At 42.9% G+C, this 26,393-nt stretch overlaps 2 protein-coding genes across 10 annotated transcripts; one reads left to right on the top strand and one right to left on the bottom strand.

Annotated features, from left to right (window-relative positions):
- Window positions 1-338: 338 nt before the first annotated feature.
- Window positions 339-20,421, bottom strand: mia3 (MIA SH3 domain ER export factor 3). 5 transcript variants are annotated; one of them, XM_084699367.1, is made up of 28 exons: window positions 20,287-20,421; window positions 19,295-19,428; window positions 19,116-19,202; window positions 16,592-19,025; window positions 16,169-16,420; window positions 15,953-16,080; window positions 8,966-9,097; window positions 8,843-8,864; window positions 8,646-8,734; window positions 8,469-8,546; window positions 8,174-8,284; window positions 7,985-8,056; window positions 7,797-7,901; window positions 7,544-7,666; window positions 7,321-7,408; window positions 7,153-7,211; window positions 6,520-6,610; window positions 6,294-6,432; window positions 6,042-6,204; window positions 5,841-5,876; window positions 5,678-5,745; window positions 5,429-5,499; window positions 4,526-4,639; window positions 3,881-3,925; window positions 3,749-3,792; window positions 3,548-3,616; window positions 1,274-1,586; window positions 339-1,160 (listed from the first exon to the last, which is right to left on the bottom strand). In XM_084699367.1, exons 1-28 carry the CDS (start codon window positions 20,405-20,407, stop codon window positions 892-894), a joined length of 5,457 nt encoding a protein of 1,818 aa, XP_084555493.1. In that variant the 5' UTR covers window positions 20,408-20,421; the 3' UTR covers window positions 339-891. The 5 variants fall into 5 exon arrangements, with proteins under 5 accessions (XP_084555493.1, XP_084555494.1, XP_084555495.1 ...); XM_084699368.1 differs by having other exon boundaries at window positions 3,548-3,613; XM_084699369.1 differs by lacking the exon at window positions 3,548-3,616.
- taf1a (TATA box binding protein (TBP)-associated factor, RNA polymerase I, A) lies at window positions 10,066-25,657 on the top strand. Of its 5 annotated transcripts, none has more exons than XM_084699373.1 (12): window positions 10,066-10,108; window positions 10,230-10,277; window positions 21,245-21,389; window positions 21,480-21,643; window positions 21,738-21,851; window positions 21,948-22,146; window positions 22,451-22,572; window positions 22,660-22,818; window positions 22,929-22,995; window positions 23,102-23,225; window positions 24,369-24,514; window positions 24,681-25,657. In XM_084699373.1, exons 3-12 carry the CDS (start codon window positions 21,266-21,268, stop codon window positions 24,854-24,856), a joined length of 1,395 nt encoding a protein of 464 aa, XP_084555499.1. In that variant the 5' UTR covers window positions 10,066-10,108; window positions 10,230-10,277; window positions 21,245-21,265; the 3' UTR covers window positions 24,857-25,657. The 5 variants fall into 5 exon arrangements, 3 of the variants coding, with proteins under 3 accessions (XP_084555499.1, XP_084555498.1, XP_084555500.1); XR_014758412.1 differs by lacking the exon at window positions 24,681-25,657 and adding an exon at window positions 24,109-24,247 and having other exon boundaries at window positions 10,077-10,108; window positions 21,250-21,389; window positions 24,369-24,506; XR_014758411.1 differs by lacking the exon at window positions 24,681-25,657 and adding an exon at window positions 24,086-24,247 and having other exon boundaries at window positions 10,077-10,108; window positions 21,250-21,389; window positions 24,369-24,506.
- Window positions 25,658-26,393: the final 736 nt, after the last annotated feature.

The following is a 26,393-nucleotide window of genomic DNA, read 5'->3' as shown; positions in this document are numbered from 1 at the left end:
AAGACGAGCTGAACAGAGCAACTGGACTGAGTTAATTTATCAAATACACATCTGTACACAACACAGACCGCAGCAGTAAGAATGCTGTATGTGGAAAATACCTAGAAACTATGAAAACGTTTTCCAACGTCAAGACAATTCCACATAATGCAATGCTCTCTAGACTAGTCAAAAGAAATCACCAGGTTACCAACTTATGATTGGTACAAATCTACTGACCCTAACCCTGAATTGGAATTACATTTAATTAAAAGTGTGCCTGACGAGGAACAACGCAAATAACTTTTTAGGTCTCACAATATAAGTGTGGTGGTTATCAAAGCAATGAATAACATGACTTCAGTACATGACTTAACTTTATTATTAAAATGTCTGAACATAGTAAAATAAGTTATACATCTGTCCATCATTTACATAACTTTCTTTATTCTGTCTCAACAGTTCATAGTAAACACAGCATTGGGACAGTGGTAGTTCCTGTACTTCTGAAATGTCCTAAACAACCCAAGCAACAATGTTCCAAAAATGCTATTTAAATAATTTCCACAGGAAATCATGACATAAGCAATCAACTCTTGCCCCTTATAAAATCATTGCTATTCCTAAACAACTATACAATTCCTCAAGCATACAATAGAAATGTTATTGCACGATAGGCCATCTTGCAAAGTAGCAAGCTTCACTAAGTCTCATCAAGACAGATACATTTTAGACAACAGATTTATTTTTGATGCTTTAACAGGATAAACATGTTATTTCTGAACTTCCATAATTTCTTCTGCTTAAAAAAGAAAAGAAAAAAAAGTGAATTGTGGTTGAGTGGTAGATGGGTTGTTACTGGGTGTTCAGGGTGGAAAAGGGGTCAGGTTATTTTCCTGTGACACCTGCTTTTCAAGGCTCAGACATGGCTGACCTGACTGGATCCTGGGCTGCTGCCTGCTGGGATATGCAGTCCTGTCCCTGGCCTCCACTGGGCTGGGGACCCCCAGGGAGGTCCTGGGGGCCTTGAGCAGCCAGCGGTCTGCCATCCTGAGGAGGGGGTGGGCCAGTTCCAGGGGGCAGCTGCTGGGGAGGGGCACTGTAATCCCATGGTCCAGGGAAGCGCAGGTCCTGGTGGTAGGGGGGATATGGACCTGGGGGGCCTCCTCCAAACACTGGGCCTGTGTGGGGGTGTGTGTTAAACAACATGACATTGGTGCCGTAGTACAAACTGCAGGGCCATGAGACCGAAAACAAATAAAATGAAAGCAAATCTAGAGAAGGGATGCCCTACCTGGATGATGTGGGATGTTGGGAGGAAAGCGCATGGGACCCGGACCCAGAAGAGGCCCGTGGCGGGTTCCCATCATCGCTGGATGTCCGTTAGGAGGATGTCTGTACCGGAACTCCGCACTGGGAATTCCCTCAGTCCCATTGGCCTGTCTTATCCCAGGGGCCAGATGGGAAGGTGGAGGGGGACGGTAGCCATGTGAAAAGGGGGGAGGTGGGGGGAGGCGTGGCCCTAGGGGGGGCGGCCCATGCGACAGGGGGCCTGGGTCCCTAATGGGAGACTCCAGGAACGATCCGGGCCCCTGCGGTCTGGAGCTCTGACAAACATCGGCAGACAACAAAAAACGTTTAACTCATCAACTCTCACCCAGTTATCGAGTTAGGGTCAGGCCACTCCCACAATGCTCAATTATGGTACCAAGATCCACACTGTGATTTTAAAATCAGCACTGTTTCATTGCAGTTAACCTCACATCCAAACACAGCATTTCAGGGGGAAAAAAAGATAGGATTTCCACCAAAGGGATATGTAACAGTTAAAGATGCTGTAAAGCAAATTCCATGATTTGCTTCTCAGTACATTATATACGTGTGAAATGAGTTGCTGAAAGCATGTGCAAAGCTCTAAAACTTTGTCGCACTGAAATGTGGAGTTAGACCGTTGAACAGTTTCTCACCCGTTTTCAGCGCGTGTTTTGTACGGGTGGGGCAAAACCCAACCTATCTACGTCCAGTGTTGGGTGTAACACGTTACAATGTAACACGTTACAGTAGTCAGACTACTTTTTTTAGGTAACGAGTAACTTAACGCGTTACTTATTTAATTGAATAAATCCGTTACTAGTTCCTTGTTCAAACAAGTAACGCGTTACATAATTTAGTCTTTTAGTAGCGAGCCCTCAGCATGTAGCTAAAAGTCTAGGAAAGTTGAGGATACTTTTCGCTAGGTACCTATGAAAACGTCTTAATCTGCTAGACAGGTAGTTTCCCCTTCGTTCATTCTTTTGGTGAGCAGTCTCACTAGCCCAATTTACTCAGCGTCGTGGAGCCGACCAGCTAAATAGTTATTTAAGACTTGCATGTACAGGCCTACGTAATGTCACATTAAATAATGTATTGAACTCAAGCTTGTGTGATGTGTTGCTGTATTGTTTAGTGGTTTAGGTTTAAGATTATATTACAGTAAGTAAAATAGTCTGGTTCAGTACATAAGTGAACACCATTTTGCTACCATATACCTAGCTATAGCTTAGCTTCGTTTTGCTCCTAGATTCAAACCTAGTCCTGGTAAATTGTAGAGCTAGCTAACTACTAGACTTCTGCCTGGCATTTTACAACATTATTTATTGATTAAAGAGTTTCTTGATTCAAGAACTTCATGCAAATATTGCTTTTCATTATGGTAAATTATTACCTTGATCCGTCTTGCTGTATTATCAGGATTGATCATGTTATATGCGAGTCACACTGAATATTCAGTACAATATGTGCTTTTGCTGAGGTCAACACATTAAATGTGCCTTCTGGGCATAAGTGACCAAGGTGAATGAGAAATAAGACTTTTCCTAATGTAACGCAAAAGTAACTTAACGCATTACTCACTACAGCAAGTAACGAAGTAACGTAACTAGTTACTTTACAAGGAATGTAGTAACTAATTAGTTACTTTAAAAAGTAACGTTACCCAATAATGTCTACGTCACAGCCCCTATCTATGTCAGAACACAGACGGTTGCTTTCTGTTACTCAGCTGGTACGATGCAAAGACAAAGTAATAACACATTAAACACTCAGACTGCAGGTAGGTCTGTTCTGATATCTGCAATTGATTTAGCTAGTGTTGCTGTTGTTGCTAAATTCAATCAATTGGAGGGGGCGGAGCTTCATCTCCTTCAGGCGACATGCCCCCCCAGTCTCAAGCAGAGAAGACTGCTGATTTTCTCACAATTTCAAAGCCTAATTTAACATACTTGTCTGTGTTTTTTTTCTTTCGAATTTGGATGGGTACTTAACAACACATTCTTCTGTAGTGTGATGAACTTAAAACTCATTTTGAATTCCACTTTACAGCATCTTTAAGGCTTTGAAATAACCATGCCACCATTTCAAATCAGTGCTGTGAGACCACACAAAAGGATTGGGGGTGTCAACCATTATGTCCGCACCCTTAGACCCAGCCTCCAGGCGAGCAGGGTAGGGAAGTGCAATGATACACAAGCACACCTTTCATCTGACCTGGGCAGCGCACCACACCCTGAGCCCCTGCCTCTATACTCACTGGCTCTGAACACTCAGTAGAGACCTCATTTCCTGTTTCAAGGCTTTCAGACCGTTTTGGGTCTGTCTGCTATTAGGAGAGCAGGGATAGAAGACGCACACACACAGAACATAAGGGTGGTAAACCTGGTCTAAAGTTCAGGGCAGGGAAGGACAAGTAATGTATCAAGTTGTTTTTTTGACGTGTAGTAAACAAACATACCAAATCCTCCATATTGGTGGGAGAGGAGGTCCGTGGGCCAGGATCTGAGGAGAGGAAGTGTAGAATTATGAGAGCACTTTCCATTTCCTGTTAAGAGGGCAATAGTAATAATAAGAAGCTGGCCTTGCATACCTGGACGGTTAGGCACCGCGTGTTTCTCAAATGGAGGCCGATGCCCTGTGGAATGAACAAAAACATATAGGTTCATCTTGATTCCAGGTTATGAATATGACATTTGAACTTACTCTTATTCATTTCAGTTCACATTCTTTCTACGAATCCAATTCTGTATGTGCAAGCCCTGCAATTGGCACTTGAGTAAAACTTAAAGCAGTTCAAACTTCACAACTAGCACACACATCGATTGACAAAGTTTTCTCAATGGCTCAACCTACTACAATCTCTTCATAATAGTAAATAACAACAGAGGAAAGTAATAACAAGGCAGGACTGCAAGCAGGCTTTAATATGGAAAGCAACCCGAGGAATGAAACACTGGATTATCTGTGTGCAAAGATGGCAGAAGGGGAGGAGAAAAGAATGGACAGCTACCACAAGGGAGAACTCAACCTAAAATGAAAGTTATCATCAGGTCCTTTTAAAAAGGGCACAGAGAACATCAATATATTGAAGAGAAGGAGATGATCTGAGAAGAAAAAGTGAAGAAAAAAATAAACAGAAAAAAGGGTTTAAAGAGTAGTGAGGCAGAGCATGCGAAAGTTAGACTGATCGGCTGATCAGTTGCACCGATGCTATCCAAGGGTCCTGGAGACTCACCGTAGGGGTCAATCCTGCGTCCAATGGGGGCGGACAAGGGCCGCCCAGGGCCCTCTATCATTAGAGGGGGAGATGGGGCTCCTCCGCTCACAGGAGAGGGCCCGTAAGAGTCACCTGTTCAAACCAAACCACCAAATACTGTCACCACAGCCAAGCACAGTCAGCCCCTGCTTCCACAAAGCCAAGAATCAAAATCTCTTCCATGTATTTCAACAATGAACCAGCCATCAAGATGTACATGATCAACTTGCACAATGGATATCGCATACACAAACATCAGTAAACCAACATGACAAAAAGTGGACGACTGTGAAAGAAATTCAGCCCTGGACTTGGGATGGGGGCTCTGGGATTGGGGTGGGGGTCCGGTCAGTGAGGGTTGATTACATATGCACACAACATACAACAAATGAGCTGAACGGCTTTAAAGGCTTTTGGAATGCAAAGTAGCATATGTCTATTCCAGGACATTTCAGTGGGCACAGACTGACAGTATATTGTACATCAGCATGGCTGATGTAATGATGACAGTAAGAAGTATCCCAAATTACAGCTGTTTTACAAGAACATGTAGCCCAGCCTAATTTAACCACAAGCACCCCAGATTAAGGGAACATTGAGAACCGGTAGAGAGACAGCCAGGTAAAGAGACATACAGGGCCGGTAAAAAAGTTCCCCCTAAAATTCCTTAAAAAGATTAATGGTCCACCGATGTGGCGGCCCCACCAGGATTTGGACACAGTAACAACACCACAGTAACAACAGCAAATCCCATCCCTCCAGGGTCAACGTAAAAACAACTAAACAACGTTAAAACAAGTCTTCAACAATAGAGACGTTAAATTAACTTCACTCGTGTGTAGGTGTGCGTGCGTGGTGGTAATAGTCTAAATGACAGCTTACCACATCGGACAGCAGGGTGGCCAGAGTTGGATGCACGGAGATCGTTCAGTTGGTTGGAAAGAGAGGCAAGTCTAGAGACAAAGGCAACAACATTTATGATTAATCAGCTGTAGAGCCTTCCAATGCACATGTACAATCTGTAACAGGCTCAAATGTAGCCGCAAAATCCTAAATACGCTGTCATGGCTTTTTAAACAAACCTGGTAGGGAGCTAGTAGTTCAGATGTAAGGTTATGCGGTTGAGCTCACCTCTCATGGAGATTCCTCCTCAAAGTCTTCTCCTGAGACAGGCTTCGCTCGGCAGTGTTGGCAGCAACCTGGAGACCAGAGGAAGAGTCGTGCTGAACACCAGGACTACACGCAGAACAGGGATGGGAGCGTAAACATGGAAGGCTTGGATGTGTCAACGTACCCAGTTCTCATGAGCCTTCCGCTCCTGCTCAGCGATCTGGAAAGCACAAGATATGAGGTCATGGAACGTAGCCTCAAACCTGCAGGAAGACACCACTGGAAGCATCCTCCTAACAACTCCTTCCTACTTAAGCGTTGAGGAGGTGACTTTGGATTCCAGGTTTGAGAACTAAGGAGCAAAGTGAGGATGTGCTCTGCTCACCTGGACTTTGAGGGCCTTCTCAGTTTTCTTCACCTCCTCCTCCATCTCCTTGATTCTCTGCCGGTAGATCTTCACTTCCTGCTCTGCTTCCAGGGCCCTCCCGTCCACCTCGGAGAGCTTCATCTCCTTGTCGCGACGCTCCAGTTCCTCATCGGTCAGGCGTCTGTGAGGTCAACAGGCCGTGTGTCGGAGGGGTTATGTGGAGTGGGAGCCATAAAAACATGGCACAGACCTGCCACTATGTCAGCTTACCTCTGGAGGGAGATCTCTTTCTGCTGGTACATCTCGGTCATGATCTCGTACTTCTGCTGGAGGATTTTTAGCTGGTTTTCGATCAGGCTCTTCTCGCTTTTCAGGGACGTGGAGTTGTGTTCCAGCTCCCGGTATTTTTCTGGTCGAACATAATCAAGTTCTATGTTGAAAAGACGTGTGAAAGAACAAGCGAGTGAGAGACTGGATTCATGTTACTGCAACGTACCTTCTAGAGCTTTCCGATCCTTCTCCTCGTTCTGCAGTTTGGTTTGGAACCGGTTGCGCTCCTCCTCCACAACAGACAGGGTGGTTTGAACCTGTGGATGGTTTGTAGATTGAGGTAGGTGAACCCTTGGTTCTGACATTGAGTATTTGGCTTTTTGAGGGGCACATATGAAATGACTGGCACCATCTTATTCAAATCACAGCAAAATGTAAGGCCAGTATGTCTTAGGAATCCTCTGACAAAAACTTCTTGCCAACTCGGGTTGGGCTGTCACTTCTGCTCAATTACTAGCCACAGATGCAAATTACTAGCCCAGATGCAAATATTACCAAATGGGTAGATTCAATCAGTTCCAATGGTCACCAATTGTCTTGTGGTGTGAGATATGCACAGAGCATTTCTGACAATGAAGATCATTGGTTGCCAATGGTGGCTGCCTTAGGGAACCAGGACGAACACTGAAGAGTTCATCCTCTTGATTGTCAGATACTCTGTAAGACCATTTGTCTGCACTGTATAAAGCATAAAGCAGGATCCCTAGCACTTTCATTGAGTGCTGCTCCACCTGAAGTGAAGAAAAGAAGGACATCTAGTCTGACAGCCTTGCGTACGTGGGCATGCGTGTTGTGTTACCTGAGAGACATCCATCAGCTGCTTGATTCTCTTCTTCACGGAGCTGGCTCGATCAGCAACTGACGGAAAACTCTGGTTAAGTAACTTTTCTGGATCTGAACAAATTCACTGACATTAAAATAAAGTACATGGTGAAGAATCTCAAGCGATTTCAGCTGTAAATCTCACCAATGCCGGCTTCACCATTAGCAACAGCTTTGGTGTCGCTCTTCTGCAGGTCGTAGACCTCCAGGTCGACCAGAAGCTCTGTCAGGACCTGTTGCAGGGAGAGACAGGAGACAAGCAGGAGACAATGAGAGCCTTGTGTCCATTAAAGGCCCCTTTATCAAGATAAATCTTTAGTACTGGGACCCTCAGATGAGGGAGTGTGACGCTGGGTAAACAAGCTCACCTCATTGCTATGATCCTTTTGAGCGATGGTGTCCTCATATTCGTTCTGGGACTTGATAAACACTTTTATTTGTTCGCACAATTGGCGGTTTTTTTCTTCCAAATCTTTGGCTGTGTTTTTCAGCTGCAGGGAGGAGATACAGTTTGTAGAAGAATGGTGCAGTTGTAGATGCCAGAATCCCTTAATTGAACATCCAACGGTGTGTCGATGTATCCTGATGTAATGCAGAAACGGGATCCTGTGGTGTACTTACTGAGCTGTTCTCCTCCTTGAGTGTGGTGTGATCCCTTTGGAGACACTGGTGCAGGGTGTTGCGAGCATCTTCTCTGATCTTTGACTCCGCCATAAGAGCTTTGGACTACAAAGATTGAAAATATGCATAAACTGTGTAATACAACATATGGAAGTAATATGGAGTCATATTGATCACACCACCCATACCTTAGCGAGAGCATCCTGTGTCTTCTTCATACTGCGTTGCAGCTTAGAGATGTTTTTTTCATAATTTGCCGACTAAAGACAAAAAATACAAATAGGCACGACCAATCGAACAAGTTGGGATAAGGAAAAGAGCCATACCAATGTGCTGTGATAATAATCATTGTAATAATCAAACAATGAAAAGCTCACCTTGTCCACGTGGGCCAGATACTGTGCCTTTTCATCATCAAATGTTCGCTTTATTGATTCACATTCCTCATTCAGCAGTTCATTATGTGATTCAACCTCCTTCAGAGCAATCTATTGAAGAAAGAGGGTTAACAGTCAGGCGTGTTGACTGGATAGTTTTTATCTAGACATCTTAGACGAAGACTTCGTGCAATACATCTATATCTAATTTATTTTTATTTGTACGTAAAGTTGTAAACATATTTTAAGGAGCAAATGTCCCATCACTGTGCAAATTAGGTGAACCTTTCCTCACCTCAAGTTCTTTTACCCTTTCTAGGGCCGAGTCAGCCGATTCCTTTGACATTTTTTGTTGGTTTCGGAGGTCTTCGCGCTGAAGGAAACAACCCCCCCAAAAATACTCAAACTTCATCCATGTGTGGAGTGGAGTGCATAATTATCCACTGAGAACACTGTAGCTTTAATCCATTACCTGTGTCTTCAACTCTTCAAGTTTTGCAAGGACAGCAGTGTTTTCTTTGGTTACTTCGTCTAGATGTTTCTGGATGTCTTTTTCCTCCACTGACGGTTAAATACAATAGATGCATTCAGCAGTGACTCACGTCGGCAGAAGGTTAACAATCTGAAAGACAATGCTACTGTCTATAGCAGAGAAATATAAAACCTTACCAAGGTATTCCGTGCGTCTCACCTGTGGGGATACACAAATGAAACGGGTGGTCAAAAGTCTGAGAACATGTATGGAGTACAACCTCCTATTTATGTGAATGTAGGCAACACAGAATAACTTACTATCAGAACGCTCTTCCATATGAAACACATACTCGTGATGCACCCTAAAAATACAGTGGTCAACACAGGAAGCCACGGCAACCCCATACATGTTGGACCTGGATTCCATTCTTCTGGCAGGTTAGAAATCATCTGTAAAGACAAAAACACACCCAGCCAGTATCAGTCCAACTTCTACAAGAACAGTTCTGTATATTGACAGGGAATGCAGGTATGTACATGTGTGTGTGGGAAAGATGTGATCTAGTACACTTCAATGTACTGCAGGGCAGCTTTGACAAAATAATAAAGGTTAACAAATCAATCCCTATGCACACTGCCTCTAGCTGTAGAGATGTGGTACAGATAGACCTTTGGCACAGTTGAGCATTCAGGGCTCGAAATTAAGGTATCTTTTACTTGTCTGAGAGCTTAAGTTACTTGTCCAAATACGTTTTTTAAAAAGCAATATATAAGTGCAATTAATAAATGTGACTACTGATTTGATAACACATCCTCGATAAAAAAAAAAGTATTCATTATACAATATTCTGTGATTATTTGAAGTTATTATGAAAGGGGTAATCAACTAATTATTTTTGATTAAGCACAATATGCATGAATATTTACAAATATTTGACATACCTTGTACTAGTAATAGCCTTTGATTGATGTATGAGAAGGAAATCTATTTTGCAGATATTAATAGCTTAGATTTATTTCTACTTGGACAACTACAAGTCGCTCTGGATAAGAGCGTCTGCTTAATGACTAAATGTACAAGAAAAAGTTCACTTGTCTGAACATAGAATGTACTTGTCCTGGACAAGCAGTAAAGCCCTGGCAAAAACGGTTATTGGTTGTCCTTTACATCACAACAGACCATCAGGGAGGCCATATAGCCCTATACATTAACAGATACCTTTGAACTGTGCACGTGGCACAGGCAACAAACTGGTAAGAGTTTCTCTGAGAAAATCCAGGATTAAACAAACTCAAGACACTGTATTGCTATCTCGAATTTGCATATCTATCTGGCCTTCTGAGGATTAAGATTGCGACACATGCACTTTCAACCCTATAAATTGGGTAATAATTTACAAATAAACCATTGCCCACGTCAAATCTTTGGACATGAGACAAACTCGTTACAGTAGACCTTAAGTAAGTATGGTGACCAAAAGCGATACTAGGCCTACCAGCATGCAGAAACAATTCAATTTATTAACAATATTTGTTTATGACGAGAGACCTGTGATCTAACGTCCATAATCTCCAATCCAAGCCTGAAACCTACATACTAAATCAGACTTCTACACATGGACAGCGTTGGGTAAGTTAACTAGTTAGTTTCATACTTTCAACAGAATATGTTATGTATTAGAAAGGAATCTGTATCTAAAACGTTAGCTAATAGGCTACGTGAGATTCACAATTTAGCTAGTCCGACGTCTTTACTTACATGTTGAAATTCCGTGATAAACAAGACATAAAAGGTATACAGATGATCAAATTCCGTCATGGGAACGGGTTGTGTTTCTTTCGAATCCATGTTAGCCAACTCGCACTCTGACTGGCTAGTTTGACAGCTAAGTTTGCTAGTTTTTACAGTGCTAGGTATATATGTAGCTACTGAGAGTTATTGACAGCGCTATGCTGCTGTAAAAAATGTAAGTATCATTTTAGCTTTTCTCTTTGCCTCCAACGAGATTTGTCATTAATAGTTTGATTACTAGCCAATGCACAAAAACGCTTCTCAAGCCACCGTCAGTGCCAAGGCTTAGCACACGTCAACAAAAAAGGGGGAGGATCTTAGAACGACAACACGTGTTACGTCATATCAAGAGCGACACATACATCTTCCGAAGCAGGTGAAGCACAGTCAAACGAGACTGTGGGAGTAATAGGACAGTAGGGTTTTCTCCTTAAACACTACTGTCCAGTATACAGTCTACAGTGGACACAGTAGTAGGCTCTACAGAGAGCCTGTCCACTCCCTATTAAGCCCTATTGTACCGAATTTGGTTGCACTTCCACCAAAGTTACACTGGGGGTGATCGCCGGCATGAGGCAAGGAGTGCAAAATGAATAGGAGTCTATGGAGCTCGACGGCAAAATTTGCCTCTTTTGCCTGATTGTCGTTGAGAAATCTCCGATTTGATTGTAGTTCAACATGGATTATAGGTCGAAAGTTGATTGAACGCGTTGTTGCCCATTACACGCTAGCATTCTGCTAATTCATGCTGACTGGTTGACAACAACCAGAGATCCCGCTTGATGGCATCCGAAGCGGAACCAGAATGTCAGAGCATTAGCAACAACATTAGCAAGCCAACAATCTTTCTAGCATGTGTATTAGTGATGTTATGGTCTATACCGTGCTCAAGAAGCGGTATTGAACTTTCGAAACAATTTGTACCGACACAAAGGTGTCGAGCGTGGCTTCAAATGGGCAATAACCACGTGACCACCTGTCAAAAGGTGCGTTAGACATGGACTGACTTCATACAGCGCTGCAAGTGGCTGACTTGAAACAGTGAATTCTGGTTAGACTTTTTGTCCGACTTGAGACGGCGCCGAGGCTAGGTCACTGTGACGTAGCCATCAAACTACCGTGACATCGATTCGAGAACTGCCGGCTGTGTAGCCCAAGCCCCCACCCCTCGGCTTGAAGCCCCGGTGGATGTAGGTGGTATTGCATTTACGGTTAGGTTTCCGTGTCTTCCGGTCGTTTTTATTCTATTAACTCCAGTCAACATTTACAAAACTATCTCCCCCAATAATTTGTGTTCGATTCTTGAACCTGGCTCATACTACTTCTCCAATCCATTTTCAATGAAACCAGGCGTTGACGCTCGCGTATGCTCCCACAATGCCCTAAACGAGCGTCAACGCCCGGTTCCATTGTAAATGGATTGGAAGCTGACGCTCCGTGCCGCTCCGCCTGTAGTGGACACGCACCGTCAGCTTCAAGGCAGCCGACTGCAGCCGACTGTCGGCGCCGCCGGCGCTGCATGAAGTCGAACGCTCTTATTAATTCTATGGTGTAGCCGAGGGCATTTTCAAAGAGCAACTGCACGGGTTCTAATGACGACACAGCTATTTCATGATTGGCCATGCTTACACACCACAACTTTGACACGTGTTTTGTAATTATTCTGAGACCTCAGTTTTGCGAACACTCAAATCCGGACCAAAAAGTTTAATTGAATAACAAATTTGTTGAAGAAAGGGTTTTAGTCCGCATCTTCACTGACGGAAAGACTCATTATTATGAGTTACGTGGACTAGTTGTTTGGCTATCGATGTTTACGTTTAACACGCAATTTATGCTTTTGCATACTAGCCTATGCTACATGCTTCATACCCAAACAAATGTTCTGGTGCACATAACTCTGTCAGGCTATTGCATTTTGTACTTCTGTCGATCAATTTGAAATTTCTTGTTAGTTTGCCTACTGCATCCAATCAGCGCTAAAGTGTAGTACCTACCCTTTCAGTTCAGAGTTAATGTAATGTGTTTTTGAGCAGGGGCGGTTTTAGGCACGGGCAGACCGGACAGCCGCCCGAGGCGGCATTTTTTCATGTCACGTGGGGGGCGCACGAGCATTAAAAAAAGAAATCTCTGTGCGGTTTTCTCTTATCGATCATTTCAGTTTGTGGGGAATTGGCATATTGGCGCCCCCTTCAGGCAGCTGCAGGCACCCCTGCTTGCCGTGCAGCAGTTTCGTTTTCGTTTGTCGCAGCCAGGTAGTAGCGGTGGTCGTTCTGAGGGCGCTGTCGGGGGGCGTCCGACGGGTTAGGGGGCGGCACACGATTTCTTCATCCCTGGCGGGGGGGGTGGGGGGGGTGGGTGGTGCAAGTGATAAACTTGCCCTGGGCGCATATTGTGCTAGAACCGCCACTGTTTTTGAGTTAATGTGATGTCGTTTTCCATTTGGGGAAGCGTGATTTTGTATTGGGGAGAGGTGAACAAGTCATCCGATTTGGGGGGAGTTGACTCGTATTCGGGGGGAGTGTTTTCATTTGGGGGATGTACTCATATTAGGGGGTGTGATTTGCACTTCAGGGCCACCGTAGTTTAGTAGTTGCAACATCGATCAAAATACAACTTGTATACAAAATACAAAACTGCTTAATAGACATACACGTTGACATGTGTAAAAAACGTTTTACTATATTCCTCAGTCTCTGCTAATCTGCCAATACGATAGGGAGTTCCAGCAGGGCTAGCTAGCTAGTTAGTTAGCACAGAACGAAGTTACGTAATGTGACTAAACTGAATTTGAAAGTACAAGCACCCACGACTTCAGCAAACCTTGCGCCATGCATCGTTTTTTTTGTATTAACATCTCTGTACAAATACAGCTATGTATCGTACAGGACTGGGCAAAGCTGCCGCACAAATGATTAGTTTCTCCTCCACCTTGAAAGCGATTCGCCTGGCTCCATAGAAAATGAATGGAAAACATGTTGTCGCTCGCATCGCGTCGCTGCAGTGTGAACGCACTGTTACCACAAGGACATAGGGTTTTCACCAACGTCACGGGTCGAATTTGAGAAATTAGGATTTATTGGCGGTGCAGATCCCTACCAGTTAACCTAACTCCCTCTACTTGGATTCGTGACGACCTGGTGATTCTGCCTTCAGTTGGATATACCGATATTATTAACTACCTTTCTCGCCGAACCCATACACATGCAGTAGTTTGATATGAATTATATTATATCAATGTCAGCTTTACAGTAAAATAAGCACAGTAAAAACAATAAAAATTGTAATTGTTTTTACTATTTACTATTAAAAATATTATCATTACAATAGAACATTTGTTATGAGCCGCTGAAATAAACATTTCACAATACCCGACAAGAAATGTGCCGAACAAACACGGATGTTGTCCAGATTTTTCCCTCGTAGATCTTGGTTGAGCTTTGCCAACCACAAGCGCCTCCTTTACTCAGATAATTTCTGGCATTCCTCTCCCTGGTTTTTAATAACTTTTGGAAGTCGCTACTATAACAAATGTTTTTCTCAATCTGTCCTATTGGTACAACTTGAAACACGGCAATAATTCAAAATTGACGACGTTCGGGATATACTTCAGTGTCAGTACTTTGTTGTGATGCGGAGTGCCTCCAAGATGGCGACTTCCGGTCCGATGACGCGTAGTGAAAACCCTCTATAGCCAACTGAACCTAACTGTTCACGATATAACAGCTAAACGGCTAAATTTGTCTCTTTCGCCTGATTGTAATTGAAAAATCTCAGATTTGATTGTAGTTTGTGCATGTTCAACATGGATTATAGGTCGAAAGTTGAATGAACGAGTACTCATGTCCTTTTGATTTCTTACATGGTGAGTCGTTGTTGCCCATAACACGCTAGCATTCTGCTAATGAATGCTGATTGGTTAGTGAAGGACTGATACGACCAGAGCTCCCGCTTGATGGCATCCGAAGCAGAATCAGAATGTCGGAGCATTAGCAACATTAGCAACAACATTAGCAAGCCAAAACTCTTTCTAGCATGTGTATTGACAGGGAGAGCCTAACCTGTCAGCTGTGTTGTCGATGCCCTAAGAGAAAAAAGTAAGTGACCAGAGCTTGCCGTCAAGTAGTAGCTCTGGTCGTACGATGTGTATGACGTCAATGACATTTTCAAAAGCTTTTTAGAACAGAAAGGTGACTTTAAAACAGTCTAACAGACAGCAGTGTGTATTTTTTTTTGCCTCCCCTTTCGAATTCAAATGTCTAGACAAAAAATGATTTCCTGAGAAAAGTGGATTTTGAGGGGTACCGCTCCATAGACCTCCATTCTTTCTGCACTCGCTCGTTAGCGCCCTCACATGGAACTTCAACCAGTTCAGAACCCGGAAGTTTCCCGAGAGTGGCAGTTCTCTCTATATTAAGACATTCTCTGCGTATATGCAGAAATTGTTTACAATATTTTCAGGCTTCAACCAGTGCTGCTCAAGCAGAAAGACAGGGTCAGGGTGAGACAGGGTCAGCCTCCAACATAATACATACATACTTAATAACTTTTATTTTTATGTGTAACTTATTAACCCCCCCGCCACAAATTGCTTTCAAATCTGTGGGAAACACTGACGTTGTCAATGACGATTTTATTCTATAGTTTATTTTAATTCTAATTCCACTTAGTATTGCTAGTTATGCACCCTTAGTATAGTTAGTCCTCATATTTACATTTTAGATTCCTATATGTTTAATGTTTGCACTTTCCTGCCAAAGCAAATTCCTTGTCTGTGCAAACTTTTATGGCGAATAAAACCCATTCTGATTCTGACGATTGTGAGACTGACGTCTCGAGGACTTGTCGTCACTTGATTCCTTCTATCGCTCGATACAGTCGCCATACCATCATTCGACCAGCAGATATCCCTATGGAGAAGATGTATTGAACGCTTCGAAAAAGCGATACTTTGACACAATTGTGTCAAATAGCTTGTTGCTTCGGAAAGCTTTGTTTCCCCCATCACTAATGTGTATTGACAAGGAGAGCCTAACCTGTCAGTTGTGTTGTCGATGCCTCGAGAGGAAAAAGGAAGTGACCAGAGCTTGCTTAAAGCAGTATCTCTGGTCGTACGATGTGTATGACGTCTTTGACATTTTAAAAGGCTTTTTAAAACAAAAAAGAGACAAAAAATCTTACACCCAGCAGTGTGTATTTTCTCTTTCGAATGCAACATTCAAATTACCAGACAAAAAATTTTATCCTGAGAAAAGTGGATTTTGAGGGGTATAGCTCCATAGACCTCCATTCATTCTGCACTCATTGGTGAGTGCCCTCATATGGAACCAGAGTGGAACTGCAATCAGTTCAGAGTTTCCCAGAGAGTGGCAGTTCTTCCCATATCAGACATTCTCTAGTAAAACATTTCAGAGATTCTAACACCTGCTCAATATGCACGTAACAAAAAACAACAGTTAATTATTAAAATAAACGCAAGAAAAACACAATTAAACACAAAACCCTGCACTTACCAAATCAACGACTTTTCCCCAATTTTGAAAGAGCACACTGAGGAGATTGTGCATGTAAGCATAGGCTGGTTTAGATGTAGGTGGTCCTTCCTCATTTAAATGAGAAGCTGATGTTGATTCCAAAGATCCTAGGAAAACAAAATTAGTTTACATGCTACTATGCCCACAGCATTATGGCTTCATGGATCAAAACGTTTAGTTTTTTTTAGGACATACCGGAAGATGGTTGCTCTGTCTCAACACCAAGTCCAATGTCAAAAGTGTGTTCAAGAATGCGTTGAGGAACCTGCATTTCCTCTGCATCTTTGAAATTTAGCTGATTGTCTTTGTTTCTGTTAAAGTGCCCTCCGTCCTCGTCTATGTCTGCTGAGTTTTGAATTTCATCATGGCTCGACTGCTCAGATGCATTCTTTTGTTGGTTCTCCGACATAGTCAAGTTATCCTCTTCCTCTATAGCATAAGCCATGTCTGTTGAATGAATCACAAGATTGCCTCATTGAACATGCAAAGATATATATATACCATTTGTTGAAATAGTTGACAATTGGGTTCACTGTCAATGCAATCTTCTATATCGTCAGTGATATCTGCTGGGATAAATATGTAGATGTTTTTTTCAAAACTAGGAATATTGCTTACCTGTACCAATGCTTGATTGTCTCTCCTTTGCCAAGGGAGCACTGTCACTGATTACAGAGTACTTCTGACGGAGGGTGAATGCTAGTTCCTGGAAGTCATCCAAGATGGATGCCTCCTCATCAAACATACTGGTGTTCCTCTGTTGAAGGTCAACATTATTATCCCGGCTATCCAGCATTTTCTCAATGTCATCGAGGATTGGCATCTCTGAGGCTTCCAGAATACCCTCCAGCACCTTTTCAATGTCCTCACTGTTGTCACTCTGAGAGAGGCGAACAGCTTTCAATTCTTCCTCCAAATCAGAGAACAATGCCTCCACCTTGAAGAGGTTCTTGAGACCCAGAAACTTTTGAAATCGCTCCATGTCCTCCTCCTTAAAGTGGTCTCGAAGCAGAGTCAACCTTAAAACACTGTCATTGTATTCTGGCTCTTCTTCTGTTAAAGGCATTCCAATCTGGTCAGGGTCTGTGTTTTCTGCATCATTGTACATCTCAGGCTTGTCTGGTTTTGTTTTGACATCTGTGTCATATTGGTTTAAGTCCAAATGCTCACTTGGAATCTCAGGTTCAATATTCATAGATTCAATTTCTTTGACTTTCTCATGTTCATCCACACCTTGGATTTCAATGGGTTCCATCTTGGATGTTGACAGGGCTGCATTCTCATCCTCAAGGAGTTCTTCACCTTCTTCCTCTAGACCTGGTGCCTCCTCCGGGCCTGGTTCCTCCTCCGGGCCTGGTTCCTCCTCGGGTCCTGGTTCCTCCTCCGGGCCTGGTTCCTCCTCCGGGCCTAGTCCTTCCTCCGGGCCTGGTTCCTCCTCCGGGCCTGGTTCCTCCTCCGGGCCTGGTTCCTCCTCCGGGCCTAGTCCCTCCTCCGGGCCTGGTTCCTCCTCCGGGCCTGGTTCCTCCTCCGGGCCTGGTTCCTCCTCCGGGCCTAGTCCCTCCTCAGGTCCTAGTTCCTCCTCAGGTCCTGGTTCTTCCTCCAGGCCTAGTCCTTTCTCCAGGCCTAGTCCTTCCTCGGGTCCTGGTGCCTCCTCTGGTCCTGGTGCCGCAACTGGGCCTGGTGCCTCAACTGGGCCTGGTGCCTCATCCAGATTTAGGGCCTCATCCAGGCCTGGGAAGTCCTTTGGTGCATCTTTCTTCAAATCAATGATCAGGTGTTCTTTGAATCGTCTGAATTTTGTTTCTTTCTGTTCAGAATCTGTGAGTGTATCCTTTTCAATTTCCTCAATTTCTAGAGGCAAGTCTTTATGGCTTTCCTCGTTTGTGGTGACTATATCCTTGTCCTCCAATTCCTTGGTATTTCTCTCAGAGACAGTATTTAGATCAGCTGGGTTTTCAGTTGTTGGAATGATAAGAGAGTCTGCTAAGACATTTTCAGTCTGTTCAGCAGATCTTTGCTCATCAATTTGAAATAATGATGGGCTATCAGGTCTGTTGCTCATTACTGATTTCAACTTATTTGAGTCTTCAACACTGTGCTCACCAGACTTGCTTGTCTCCTCTGGATCCTGTTGTCCTTTCCTCTCCTCAAATTCTTGTGGTGTGTGAGAAGGGTTCTTTAGAGTGGTTTCTGAGACAATCTCTTCATTGTCTTCATCTTCCTCCTCTGAATTAGGCACATTAGCTGTTCTTGGTCCTCCACTAACAATTGCAAAGACTTTGTCCCCAAGTGATGTCCACATGTTCTTGTCCTCTGAGGCCTGTTCATCCTGATGTGTGTCCAGATGACTGTCCTCTTCCTCTGCTTGCTCAGATGGCAAAGTGTCCTTTTGTTTCAAAACCGAACTTTCATCAGGGAGAGACAGTAATGGAATTTCTCTTGGAAGCTCCCTTTCAGCATAAGAAGGATGGTCTACTTTTTCACTAATCTTTTCATAAGAGGTAACCTTCTCAGTTTCCTCCTCATCAGAAGTGACAGCATCAAATGTAGTTCCAAGTGTGGTTTTCAACTCAGGGATAGGTCTACCGTCTGAAAATCCCATAGCTTGATTTTCTAAAAGAGACTCATTTTGGGTCAGATTTTCATCCTCGGGATCTGGGGGAGAATCTTTGGTTTTACCATGCTCTGAGTCAATCACTTCAGATTCCACTGTCTTTGTGTCTAAAGTTGGGTTTGTCCATGATTCAGACTCAGACCAAGATAAGCCTGAAGGAGCACTATCAGCTGGTTCACTGCCCGTCTTTAACTCACCAAACAAGCTGTCCTCATCAATTGCTGAAGAGATGTCGCTCTCAATTTGATCGCCTTTTATCAAAGTTACAATGCGGGACGACTCAACTTCAACAGTGGTCCCATCTGGACTTGTGTTTTGATCTACAATGTTGTCCCTGTGGTTCTCCCCTGATGAGGATAAGGAGGCTCTCAGCAAGGAATCGATATCGTAGTTGTCAAATTGGTCGAGTCCAGTTTCAAAGCACACAAAGTCTGTTTCCTAAAAAAAGAATACATTATTTCTTACCAATTTCAGAACGCAGTCTCAGTCCTGGTTTTAGAAATAGATTGATGTGTTACTGATATTTACCTCTGCAGGTATCTCAAATTCCTTTTCAGTGTATATATGGTTTATTGCCAAAAGGTCCTTTGGGAAATAGCCAAAGCGACTGCCAACCTATATAAACAACAGCAGCATTTTAAGACAAAGAGATGATGCAGTTGAATCATTGATTTATCCACCTTATTTGTGATGAAACATTAACTTACACTGCCTGCCCATACATCCGTCTTTTTGCCAGATAGTTTATAGTAGACATATATTGTCTCTCCTTCCTTGAAAGTCAGGAAACGACAGTCGATTCCATAGAAGTCCCTGACAGCCTTCCCCCGGCATAGGAGCACTAAGATAAGGATAGAAGATAAGACATTAACAGATCAGTTTGTATGTAAACAAATGTCCTAATCAAATGACAAAGGTAAAACTTTTTGGCTACTTGGGGCTGAATTGGGATAACAGGGCCCACAATATCACTACCAGCTGGGTAGCCTTTGTGAAATTGCCACTTGAAGTTGTTTGAATCACACAATCAATGTAAATTGTCTTACGACGGAGTTGACATTTTAATTAGATAACTAGTCTAACGATAGTTAGGCTGCCATCTAGCTTAAAGGTTACACCGCCGGTAGGCTACAATGAACAGTAAGCTAACTTAGCCAGAACTGGTTGGCTTGTTTGCTAACTGGCTATGTAGCTATACTCACTGGACTTGCACATTATGTTTTCGGATGTTACAATGTAGCAAGCTAAACATTGTCAGTACCGCATTTGAACATAGGCAATGTCGTAGTGACAGATTATCGTAGTTATTGTGAAAACAACATTTAAAACCGTTAGCTGCAAATAACTAAGCGATCTAGTATCAAATGTGCTAGCTAGTGGTGGTACTACTACTGCTGCTGGCGAGGCGGGGACAGGGAGATATAGTCAGGCTGTCAACCAGGTTTTTGCTAAACATGGGTTAAATTGCTCGGTTATCTGCGGTAGTTGGCGACTGATAACGAGGAATATACAATTCAATGCACAGTAACGTGACCTAAACTCTTTCCCTGTGGGTTACCCCAGGTCACACATCCAAGTGGCAACAGGTCAAAGATAAATACAGGGATGATGCGGCCGGAGATACTTGAGCAGGCTAACGTAAACGGGTTTCACCGTTAAAGCACCCAGAAAGTTCGCTGTAGAAATAGTAAGTACTCACTGCTGCACTCCTCGTCGGCGCATCTTTTATAGTTGGAAAATCGTCTTTCCACAGAGGCCTTAGAATTTAAAGTATGTGCAAATACAAAAAAAACTAAAAGGTATGTTTTATGTGCTGCCATGCTGGCAGATTTGTTGCCACTGACGGCAAAATACGCCCGAGCATGAGCAGATGAGGTGGACACGTCAGCAAATCTGTAATATCCCTTGTTTGATCACACAACGTAAATTTTGGTTATCATTCGGTTCTTCGGTTCTACGTTCATGTTCTGTAAAAAACATAAAACATCCATACTATAATCAGCTTCTATGCTATAGCTAGTTAGCTTATACTGTGTATTTAAAAGAGTTCACTAACAGTTCGGTGATGTTAATCACTTTTCAATAAAAGTCTTCCAATACTAAATTAAACCAAAAAAAACAAGCATGCATCCTTTCATTCAGAATATTTATACGTTTTACAAGCATCGCCTAATACTGAACAAAATACTAAAATCAGTGTCCTTTATTCCTGTTTAGATGCATATATAAGATGAATAGGCTATTGTTTATGTTTCAAACTGTCAGTCACAACGAATGTCCATCAGACTTTACGCGTTATCTTAGGCTGATAATATTGATAGCATCATCTGTTTAACATCTAGAATGGGAGAGGCTCTGTTGGCAGAATCTCAGCAAATGCAAATGTTAACATTTTTATACCGTCTCAAATCGCAACCTGACCTTTAAAATGTCTTGTTTAAAACTGTAGATGGCAATACACGACTTTATTAAGGGTCTCCGACTACCATAGAAGAAGCATTTTCACCAATGACAGCAAGTCAGGAAGTAGCCTACGTTTCCACTGGGAAAAGAGGATGCTTGTATCGTTTACATCTAGGCCTACTTAATCTTTTTCACAATCAGTTGGGCGGTAGATATTAATGGAGTCTAAAGTAGTATTGATTGTCTATGCGTAGGGCAGATTGAGACTCAAGATTATGGACGACCTAACGACAGAAGTGATTGTGCCAGGGGGTGAATATGAATCCCCAGAAGAAGAACACGTGAATAAATCACAAGGCAAGAGATCAAACGTTCCTCTGGTGCCTCCTGTATTCAAAGGTGAGAACCAAATCCATTAGGATGGTGTGCAACTATAGTTTATATCATACTTGCCATACACACAATGTCTACAACCCTGTCTTATTCTAGAGACACCTAAAGAAAGTGGTTTTCACAAAACCATAAGGACATGTCTGCAAAAGATCAGGGAGGCCATGCTGCACCATCGGTGGCTTGAGGCATCACAATTCATGTCTAGCTATTGTCAGACACTAGAGGACACAACCGCAACCATGCCACAACTTCAATCTGAGGTACAATAGCCAAGGTTCTCAACTGAACAAATGGAAACTATTTTGTGACAGGGTCTTTATTTGTGTGTGTGTGTGTTTTCTCATTGTTTCTTAGATGATATGGAGGATGGGCACCGAGATTTTACACCACAATCCCAATTCCAAGATGGAAGACTACAATAGCTTCTACGAGCGTATGAAAAACTCTGGAGTGAAGCAGTACCTGGTGGTATGTTCTTGGCCTGTGGTTGCTGGTGTCATAGCAATGATTGCAAGTAATGGTTATTTCTTCAAACAGTCTAAAGGGAAGTGTTTGTTTTTACAGGTCTGTCTGGAACATGCCTTCCACTTTCTGGTAAAGGGACAGTTTGAGGAGGCCAAACGTCAGCTGTCTATTGCAGAGAGCTGGAGGTATGGCAAGCAATCTGCAGGCCAGTCCCAGAGAATTAAACTGATCCAGGCCTACAAAGGCTTCCTGGATTACTTAATCTGGTGTAATAAGAAAGCCACACTCTCCAGCACAGGTAAGGAAATCCAGTATGTTGAGAAACCAAGCCCCAAACATCTATTATATATTATTCTGAAGGACTATGAAGATTCATATGTGGTGCTACAACATCCCCTATAGGCCAGGAAGCATGACTGCACCTACAGGGGACTGAAGCCATCAACTTGAGAATTGGCTTGTTACATTTTCAATAGATTGAATTTTAGATTGAATGGCTTCCTGCTTTGCTCATAATTCTGTATTCCACATAAAAATATTGCTTTTCTTGTCATGTTAAAAGAGTAATCACATTTATTTATGACGTGGGTAATGTGTCTTAGATGATCCGGATGCAGGTGCCATCCAAGAGATGCACAGCTACTTCCGTCAGTCCTCTGTCAACCTTAAAGAGGTCATGAAGACACCTGGTGTCTGGGATCCTTTTCTTCTGAGTTATGTTGATGTGAGTCTAGATAACAAGACCTTCAAAAAGTCCTACTCATGAAGAAGTCTGTATAATCAGCCCATGTTTCACGTGTGATAACTGCAGATGCTAGAATTCTACAACGATCATGATGGTGCCCTGAAGGTTCTGAACAACTATTCCTACGACAACAGTTTCCCCCCCAATCCGAATGCACATGTGTATCTCTATCAGTACCTGAAGAAGCATGATGCCCCTCCAAAAGAACAGATTCAAGTGTTGAAGGTAAAACGTCTTCATAAGCGGATTTAATTCAGTTTGTATCAAATGGATTCACTCAAAGTTGTAATTGGTCATGCATTAATGGTATCAATTGTCAATTTTCTATCAAACAGATATTGCATGCTCTGGTTCCGAGTCATGACTTGATGTTGGAATATTGTTCTCTACTGCTGCAGTCAGGTAACTGCAACTCTTAACATGTAGCGTAATGTAACATTGTTTGTTAATGACAAATAATCCCAATACCCCCCCTCCCCAAATTATGGGGGACTTTTTATTTCCCCAGGAAAGCAGAGTAACTTTGGGAAGGCTCTAGGTGTTTGCCTGGATCTCCTGGACTATGCCTGCTGGAGGAACAGCTTGGATGTTTGGAGCCAAGTGAAGAACATCCTCCTGAGGTTGAGGACCAGGTAAGGCGTGCTTCATCTGTCCACATTTGGATTACATAATTGAAAGAGATGACACTTGATTGTCTAACGTCTGGGACACACTGCGAAGCGCCCCCGAGCACCGCAAAGCGCCACGATCGGCCACGAATTGAGGCTGTTCACACTAGACGCGCAATTCTCTGTGCCGGTCACCAAGCCTTACACTTCCTCTGAGCTTGACATGAACATGACATAAGCTATATTTAGGCAACTTGTTACTTCAACAGCCGTTGAAACATCATCCCAACATAACGTGGCAACATTCGTCTTTTTTGCCAAAGTCTTTGTAAAATACATGCCAGGTCATACAACTCCTTGTAGGTCTAGGCTACTTCTCAACTTCGATGATTAAGTTGTCAAACATTACTTCCAATATTTCTCGTTGGTTTGTAATTAAGGTTTTGGTGTCTCTCCTGCTTGAGTGTATGCCTGCTCGTCTATCTCACTCTTTGTTAATAAACACAGTTTACTGTTTAGAAACAACTGACTAATGTTGGCTGGTCAGTCAATGCAATCATCAATCAGGGAATTTTAATTTAAACAATGTTGTATAACACGTGATTAAAGATAGCTCATGGCCCAATAACAATTAATTGTTAAAAGTTTGAGTTTTAACCAGCAGTTACTGAAAATACAAACTGATGAGAGCCTGAGAAATTAAAAAAAGAAACTTTCTAAATGATAAACCAACTGATAATCTTATTTTGACATAATAACAACATGAGTCCAACAGATGATATTACATGAAGGTCAACATTTTTTATTTGCGCTCAAGTTATTGCAAAACAAATTGCATTAACTATTAACTATCCCTACCAAAGCTGATATCTATGTGTATATAGGTCTACTGTGTTCATGTTTGCAGAGGCTCCAAAGTCACCTGTGCCCTAGGGGCCTCATAGTATGGAGATGTCCTTGTGTGTGGCCGGTCCAATTTGATAACATGGGCTCCGAAAAGAAAAAGGCTGCGCTCCCAGGTGCTTTGCAGCCAGTGTGTCCCAGGCGTAAGTCAAGTTACTGGGTGGAAATTCAATGGTAGCATTTCTCAAGCATTCCATCGTTCCATTTTGGGATGCAACATTTCTGCTTTTGCTGTGGTGTAATGGTATTGCATGTCCACCCTAGTGAAGGATGGTCGGAGATTGTCGAAGAGCTGATGGTGAAAAGAAAAGACTGGTGGCCTGCTCTACATTTTACACACTCCAGTTCAAGCAAGGAGAACAGAGAACTCGAGGAAGTTAAAATCTTTGTGGCAAATGTCCTTTTCCCATGTAAGTTATTCATTATTTATCTTGTGCTAGCATAACATGCAGAGTAACAGTATGAAATTGGCAGCTTTAGCCAGAGAAGACAAAACATGCATGTTAGGTCTTTAATAAATTGTTTAATGAACACACAGATTCTGTTTTACTATTAACTACAAAACTTGTTTGGCAGCTGCGTCAATGTATAGCTACCAGGTGAAGAGACAGTGCAGAGGCGAATCACTTCGCAAGATCAAGAAGACTAGGCGAAAGAGAAATTATGTGACCTCGAGAAAATGCCGGGAACACCTCAAGAGAAAGCGTGAACAGACATCAAGAGGAAGACAGCACAAAGATCAATGTGTTTGACCATGCCTTTAATACTCAAGAATAACATTTTACATGGACCGTTGAATTAGTAATAATTTGGATAATGTTATAATTTTACTAATTACTAGCAGAGATGCTGCAAACCAAAAATGAGTGTTCTGAGGCCTTTGCTGTTGCTTCTGTGACACTCTAGTGTCCACCAGGGGGGGATCATGCTGTGGCTGTGTTGTGTTCTAAAGCTTACCGCTTCTCAATGTTTAAAAGGAACAGCTGTGTTCTATGGGGAAATACTACCTCACTGGGTCTTGATGTTTGACTGGAAAGTGGATACCGCACAGATGAACTCAAACTGGGCTCCGTTTGGAATCAGTATGCAATGATCTGACTCCCCTCCTGGCTTGACCTCATGCCTCAACCAACAAGAACTGTCCTGTAGTCTGCTGTCTCCATGTGCTCACATGAGTGACACCTCCTTGTTTGGGATATTTGTACAGTACCAGTGTTGGGGAGGGCGGACGGGGTGCTGTCTTTCCACCTCTTCTCATCACACGCACAGATGTCTGATTCCTGTAACGCCCTCCCCGTCCCTAGTCATTCGATGCTGGGTAACACAGCTCAGTTTCACAGGCCGCCACTCCAGTGGGACTGGTCTGCTAGCTTCATCATGAGGACACTCAGCTAAATAGGTGGAACCATGAGATGGATGCTGGTGCTTCTGAACCTCACTGCTTCTGACCTGCACTGTCAGGGAATTGGTACACTTTGTCAGAGACTGTTTACATTACTGTTGTGAAGGAGTTCGAGTGGTTGACAAATAAAGCAATTTTCACTGTAATATAACATTTTGTTTATGTCCAATAGCTGAATTAAGGATATTTTTTGTATCCACCCACTGTTCTCTGTGCTTTAGTAACATAAGTACAGTAATATTAGATTGTGTTTAGTGCAATGCATGAGTTAAGCAACATTTCTGCCTACTGAATGAATTCACCCCATGGGCACAAGCGTTCAACCATTACATTGAACTCACATGATTAGGACTTTACCGACTGCTATAGTTGTGTGTGTGTGTGCTGAGTGCGCATTTATAATTGATAAATAGTAGCCTTTACACTTCTGTTGTAAGCCAGATCTTGACTACGGGCATGTGACATGACGGACAAGGTTATCGTGTTGTCCCATTTTTTTCACAGGTGTCTGTTCAGCTGCTGTCCTGTTTCCTAGCCGTTTCAGTGTCTCCTTTCGTACCCCCTCAACAGTGTTCTCAATCACTATGGTGTATCTTGTCCTTCACTCATGCATGATGGAAATCTCACATATCTATTGTCCTTCCCTGTGTTTTCCGGCCAGCGTTGGGCCTAAACACAGTTTGCCTCCAGACTGAGAGAGCTGAAGGGAAGGGGTAATGGTGGTCAGAACAACATCCTTCTCCACCCCCAGCTCCAATCTGAATGCACCCACAATGGTTTTTCTCTCAAGTCCATCTCCCATAGAGAGAAGGAGGTGGTGTGAATAAGTGTTCCTTTGCAACTTGCATTTATCTGGCAGCGGATACCTCTAGCAACTGTAAGAGACA

Source organism: Hypomesus nipponensis, chromosome 6, assembly GCF_054491055.1.
Source record: "Hypomesus nipponensis isolate SF chromosome 6, ASM5449105v1, whole genome shotgun sequence".
In the NCBI taxonomy this organism is placed as follows: domain Eukaryota; kingdom Metazoa; phylum Chordata; class Actinopteri; order Osmeriformes; family Osmeridae; genus Hypomesus; species Hypomesus nipponensis.
This window is presented reverse-complemented; position numbering and strand designations above follow the sequence as displayed.